Source organism: Pteropus vampyrus, unplaced genomic scaffold (assembly GCF_000151845.1).
Source record: "Pteropus vampyrus isolate Shadow unplaced genomic scaffold, Pvam_2.0 Scaffold380, whole genome shotgun sequence".
NCBI classification, from domain to species: Eukaryota; Metazoa; Chordata; class Mammalia; order Chiroptera; family Pteropodidae; genus Pteropus; species Pteropus vampyrus.
Window position 1 is genome coordinate 75,444 of NW_011889161.1, and position 6,568 is coordinate 82,011.

General features: G+C 62.3%; 1 protein-coding gene across 1 annotated transcript in view; it reads right to left on the bottom strand.

Moving 5' to 3' along the window:
- The window catches only part of PDXK (pyridoxal kinase), a 20,504-nt gene that overhangs the window by 12,332 nt on the left and 1,604 nt on the right, over positions 1–6,568 (bottom strand). The window contains exons 2-3 of the mRNA XM_011379972.2: positions 2,359–2,378; positions 387–403 (exon numbers count right to left, since the gene is read on the bottom strand). Coding sequence (XP_011378274.1) covers positions 387–403; positions 2,359–2,378 — 37 coding nt within the window. The remainder of the gene's footprint in view (positions 1–386; positions 404–2,358; positions 2,379–6,568) is intronic.

Genomic DNA, 6,568 nt, shown 5'->3' on the forward strand with positions numbered 1-6,568 from the left:
TGGCTGGCCCCAGGCACGGGAGCCAGGACGGCCTGAGTCAGGCTCCACGGCCACACTTCTGGCGGTGCACATGGCCAGTGATGGGTTTTGCTCACCCCTTTGTGTAGAAAATGTGCTAGGGAGCCGCCAGCCAGAGAGGCCGAGACTCAGAGGCCACCGCCACCTTCTGGGACTCAGGCCTCTGTATCACTTCCGGAAGTCTCTGCACCAAAGGACACCCAAGGCTTGAAGGCCCCCCGCCCAGTGCGCAGGCGAGGCCAGGGCTCCCGCTGGGCGGCGGGGCTGACCACTCCCTCCCCTCCGGCCCCTCGCCATCCCGCAGTGAGTCGGGGAAGCAGGCGCCTGCGTGCTGCTCATGGCCCGTGTCTTCGTGTGCCCGTGGTCACTTTGTGAATTCACTGAGCTACACACTCAGGAGTCGTATTCAATAATAAGTCTTTCGAACTATTTTAAGCCAGTGTTATCAGGACTTGAAGCAGTAAAACAGAAAAAAATCAATGATCTTATGAATCTAAAGGTAAAATTGGCACTTTGCAAATTTCTTCCCTGATTTCATGGCTCCCCGGACACAGACAGGGCTGGCAGCATTTCAAATCCGTTAACATTCTAACCAAGAACTTTCAGAAACAGATTTGAAGCGGCAATGACACCAGTCCTGGAAATCCTGCCAAAATATCTGCCGTGCCGGTTTTGGACGTGGATAATTAATCCCTCGGAGCTGGATCACTGGAAGACGCTATTTTCTGCTTTTAAGTGGTCACGCTGAGCCCCTGGCTGCTCTCTATTTCAAACACCACCAGTGACGCGGGCTCGTCAGTCAGGATGGCAAGCTCAGCTGAGGGCACCCATCGGCACCCATCAAAGCGCCTGTGCACGGCTCAGCGAGACCCCGGGAGAGATCCCAGGAGAGACGGCGCAGAGGGCTCGACCTCCAGAGGGAGCCCTTGGGCCCCGGAGAAAGGACCTCCCGTTCAGACTCGGTCTCCAGCTGGTGCCCACCTGTGTGCTGTGCCTTGTGAGGCTGGGGCCGTGACTCTGGAACCGACGCCCGCCCAGCCAGTGGCCACAGCCCCCACACTGGCTTTCCATCGCTGCAGGAGGCCTCGTCCCTGCCTTACACGTCCCCTCCCCCAGGCTTCAGTTCCAACCACCCAGCCTCCTCTGCGACCCCGCCCCGGCCGCTGAGGGTGGGTGCTGGGTTGCTGGCAGGCACCGCCTTCTCTGCATCTCCCCTTCTGGGTTCCCCGACACCCCGTAAATTCTCTGAAAATGACGGTTCTGGTTTGTGTGTCAGGACTGGCCTCTGCCCCAAAACACCTTGTCTTCCACTACCCCAGGGACAGCCTGATCCTTGGCCCAGGTGCCCCACCTGCACCCCACACGGCGAGCAGTCTGGTCCCCCCCAGGTCTGCCCCTGGCCCCGCCTGTGGGGCAGAGCCTCGTTCCCGTCCCTTGACAGCCTCCAGCTCATCACTCCAGGATTAGAACAAGACGCCTATGGGCCCTACTATGACAAGGCCACCCGCATCAGGGCAGTGGCTGATCTCAGACTCTCGTGGGGAGAATCCCATTGTTCCACAGTGAACCTGGAGCTCAGGTGGCCTACAGGGCCCTGTAGGGGGCGGCGCCATTGGGGGGAAGCAGGGTGGCACTGTGTGAAAGGCCCCAGAGGCCCTGTGCCCCCTTCAGAGTCCCCTTCAGAGGCAGGGCGCTCCGGGCTGACGGTCAGAGAGGAAATGAGAGGTCTGGCTGAGGCAAGGACTCAATGCCTGTCGCTGGTTTTGAAGCTGGGGCCTCGTGACAAGCAGCCCACTGTGCACGTGAGTGCCACGTGCAGCCGCTGTGAGGCCGAGAGCGAGCCCCGCCATCCACGAAGCACGTTGTGAGCAAACACGGTGACCGGCCTCCCTGCTCCCGCACTGGGTCATGGCCTCGCCACCGGCTGGGCTCTGGGGCGCCCCACGTCCGGTGGACGCGTGCACGGGAGGCCACTGTGCGTCTCTCCCGAACCAGGCTGCTTTACGGCCAGCTAGGAGAAGCACTGGCTCACACCCTCCCAGCCCCCTGCTGACCTTCCACCACTTAGCAGCACACCCCCATCACACAGGAAAAGGACATAAACAGACTCATTTCAAGGAAAAAAGAGGAAGAACTGACTAGTTCAGCCCGGGCAGGGAGTGGGAAGGAAGGCCTTGTGAGGGGCCGTTTCTGCCGGCTCTCACTCCTGGACACCTCCCAGCTCTGCCCTCCCCCCACAGGGTGCCGCACCCCCCGTCAGGGGCCAGGCGCTCCTGGAAGTCCCCCCAGGACCCCAAATCTGCTGCGACGGCCCAGCAGGTCTGCTCAACGGCTCCTCACTCAATCTCACTCCCGTGAACCTCCACGCTGCTCTCCACGTGCCCTCCCGACCCCCAGATGCGCCCTGCCGAACCCCAGCCTTCGAGGGCTTGGCGCTGCCCTGGGCGGAAGCCAGACCCCAGGCCGCATGTCCTGCCAGCCCCTGTGTCACTCCATTCTGTGAGCTGCGCTGTGGCTGCAGAGCCGCTGGTCACCACTGAACCCTGAGAGGCTGTGCGCCCTGTGTGAGCTCCACCGCTACGCCTGCCCTCACTGTGGCTGTTGGGGATTTGGGGCCCCCGAGGATAAGTCCCCATCCCACATGCCCCGAATAAAGGCCGGCAGAGGCCAGGGCCCCGGCTAACTCTGTGGGCAGATGCACTCCCGCGGCAGAGAAGCCAGGAGCCGCGGCAGAGATGTCCACCGCACCGGGCACAGCACGCCTCCCACCAGCTGCCACGGAAGCCTGGCCATGTGATGACCGGGGCAGCACCACGCCGAGGAGACGGGCCTCGGATCCGAGAGGAGACACTGAGACTCACAGCCAGCCCAAATCAGGTGCGGCTGGCAAGGTCCCCGCCCAGGACACGCTGCCTGTCAATGCTCATCCACACCTGCTGGTGGCAGGGGCCCCGACCTGCTGGAGGGAGGGAGGCGGGGATGAGGCGGTGCTGTGTGCACGGTCCGGTGCCGTGTGCACGGTCCGTAGGCAGCACCGCATCTGCCAGCAGAGGAGGCTGCTCGGACAGCCTCGCTCTGGGGCCGCAGAGGGCACAGGCCAGGAGGCCAGCCTGGGAGCGGCTCCAGCGTGCGGGGGACACCTGCCGTGACCCAGCATATGTGCGCCAGAGAGCGCTCCAAACACTCCGCAGGCACAGTGACAGAGGACACGGGTCGCAGGCGGGGGCTCCGGCCCACACCGGCTCCCCCGTCTGCTCCTGCGGCAGCCCCGGTGGGGGACACAGGCTCCCAGCGGCCTCACACCCACCTTCGGCTACGCTGTCAACCCACTGTGCGGACAGGACACTCGGCCCCCCCTTGTCGCTGCAGGAATGTCTCCGTGCGGCCCGCCACCCACACTGCCCTGGTTCCTCTGGGGGAGGGCGGTGGCAGTAAGAGGGGGTCCCGCCGTTGACACGCTCACCGGCAGGATAGTTAGCCACTTTCATAGGGAATCAGAATGAGGAAAGAAGGGACATGACAGTGTCATGTGACTTGTCATCCGACCAGCCTCGAGGCCACGTGCCCTGTGTCCCTTCCACCACCCTTTACCAGTCGGCCCTACAGCTCAGCTCAGCCCACACCTCCATTCTCAGCTCTCCAACAGGTACCCCCCGACCCCGGACACAGCCTTGCCTCCCCCGAAGCAGCCTCCCGCCCGCCTTAGGTCACGTGTGTGCCCGAGCCCGTGCCTCAGCCCCGGCGCACGCACACCCCAGCCAGGTGCTGCTGGCTGCACTGCGGAGCCAAGAGAGGGGGTCTCAGCCCAAGCTCCTGACGGCACCTAGGGCAGCTGCTCTGGGTGGCCCGTGCCCCCACACCGCCCTCCTCTTTCCCAGAGAAACTCCACTGGCTCTGCCCCATGGTGGCCCTGTCCCAGCTCACCCCGTGAGTGGAACCGCCTGACCCTAGCAAGGCTCCCTGTGGGCCTCGTGGGCCCAGGGTCCACCGAGCCTAAGGGCTGCAAAGCCAGTCGGCCCCCACATCGTGGAAGCCACCTGCTGGCAACTGCGCCCTCCCCCCAAGAGAGGGCAGTGCTGCTCTGTGAGGACTGTCACTTAAACAGAAGACAGGGCCCCACGCGGAGGGAGCCCAGCAACACCACGCGACAGCCACACGGACACAGGAAGATGAGAAAGTGAGACAAGCAAAGGGAAACAGAAACCTCAGTCCCAAATGAGATTAAGAAATCAGGATATTAAGCAATTCTGGACTTTCTTGGGAAAACAGCAAAATCAACACCCACGTTCCAGGACTGGAATCATCTGGATCGGGCCAGGGGCTCCAGAGGGATGGGAGGTCACACCCAGCAATGACACAGCACGGAGAGAAGGTTCCAGAGGACACTCGCGAGCATCACTCCTAGGGAGCGGACGGCCACCGCCTCAGGCAGCAGCTCTAATGCTGTTTGCTAATGATGTGTCACGTGAAAAAAAACAGACGTTAAGGCAAAAAACAGGTCTTTCAAAGGGCAGGTGACTGTCTCCAGCATCTTCAGAATGCAGGTCGGGTGGGGAAGACCTTTCCTGTCCTAGGAATTCTAAGGAAAAAGGACTAATCTGGAGAGCCTCTGAGGAAGGCCGCCTGCGGCTCAGGTGTTTTCCAAGGCAAGAGGGTGGGAATAGTTCCTTATGGCCCTGAAGTGACCCCTAGGGACCCAGTGGCATCTCCAGGAGAACCCCGCCTGAGCTGCCCACACAAGAAGGTGGGCTGCCGCACCCAGGTCCCCACGGCTCTGCAGCTTCTGCTCTGCTCCAGAGTGGCGGGCCCGGCCATCCGGCAGGACCCTCAACCTCTGCCCCGGCCACTGCAGCCAACGTCACTCAGCAGGCCGGGGTCTGAATCCGGGTTTCCCGCCAGTGGCCTCTCCACATGCCCGCTGCCCCTCAGCCGGCAAAGAATGGGGCTGATGTCCGAGCAGGCCCCTAAGGTGGCTTCGGGGCCCTCCCGTGGTTGTGCCTTGCTGTCTTGGTGACACAGTGTTTAAATGGGTTTTGAGCTAAGGCCACCTCCGTTGCCAGTCACATCGACATGTTCCCCGCGGACACTAAAATGTGCTTTGGACTTGAGGCTGGAAACAAACCAGAAGCAGGGGTGAGGACCGCCACCTTCTCCTCCGGACATTCTCCCCCGGGGAAGGCACCGGCCCGCGGGCTGTCTGCCAGAGACCGTGAGTGATGTGCGTTAGGGACCTGGCAAAAAGTAGTTTGGGAACTCGGGCCCTGAAGCCCACGCTCGCAGGTGTCCAGTGGCACATGCTCCCCACGAAGCAGCGGGAACCCCAGAACCGGCCCTCACCGTGTGGGCACCTGGGCCCGGGGAGACGGGCGGCACGTGACCACCGTGAGGGCTGTGCGCATTGCTTAAGGAAAGGCTGTGACAGCTGCCCCAGCGCGGTCGGTAACCCAGGGGGCACACTGGATGCCTCGCCCTGACCTTCTGGGGGGCTGGCCACGTACGTGGCCAACAGTTCCAACTGAAGAGAAGTGATTCTAAAGGGCTTAAGCTGTTCCTCCCACGTCCTGGTACAGGCGTGGACAGGGCCCATCTCCCTTCCCAGAACTCCTGGCTCTGGGGCGTGTACCCCCTTATCTGAGCACTCCCCCCACCCGCCGTGTGAAACCCGGAAGCCCTGAACGCGTGTAACTCCCCAGACCTGCCGGTGCATGGCTGCATCCCTTTGTCTTCCTGTCTGTGTGACGTCCCTCACTTTGCTGAGTCGCACCCGGTTTCGGGGCTCCTTGGAGCCCCGCTCTGGGGCGTGTCCTCACGTGGGCCCAAATAAAAACGCTCCTCTTCAATCCACGAAGGTTCGAGTCTTCTGTTCACTGATATCCCTTGGCAGATGAGACTTAGAAAGAAAGGCACAGAAGGCAGGGCCAGTCCCCGAGCCGGAACTCTGAAGCAGGGGACAGCAGGTCAGCCCCGCAATGGCCTCTCCAGCCAAAGCACTCATCGTACTTCTGGGCTTAGAAGGAGGGGATGTAGGCAAAAGGCCCAGGGAAGGCAGTGGGACCCGACCCACACCCACCCGAAAGGGGTCCTGGCCTCCGCAGGTGCCCCAGGCACACGTGGGTGCCACCCGGCCCTGCCCTGCTGTCTGGTCCTTCCGCATGGAGAGGTGAGCAAAGCACCCCGGGGTGCTGCTGGCCCATCTTATTCTGCTGCCAGCACCTCAGAGAGACGTGCACCCCCCTGTCGCCCCGGTCCTAAAGCACCTGTGAAGCAGCATCACGCCCATTCTACAGACGAGGCGGCAGAGCACCAGAGGACTCTGTGGAAGGTGGCCTCTTCAAGGTCACCCTACCATCTGCGACACCTGCCCTGCCATGAGCCTCCTGGGCTTCACAAACCCCAAGGGGAGGAAGTGCAAGTCTGGATTAAATCAGAGAAGGGGTGCCCCCCCCATGACAGGAAGCAGGAGGTGACATGACTCCCGTCCCCCAGCCAAAGTCCCATAAGCCCAACACATGCATCCACGAGGATGCCGGGCCCTAGCGAGACCCCAGCT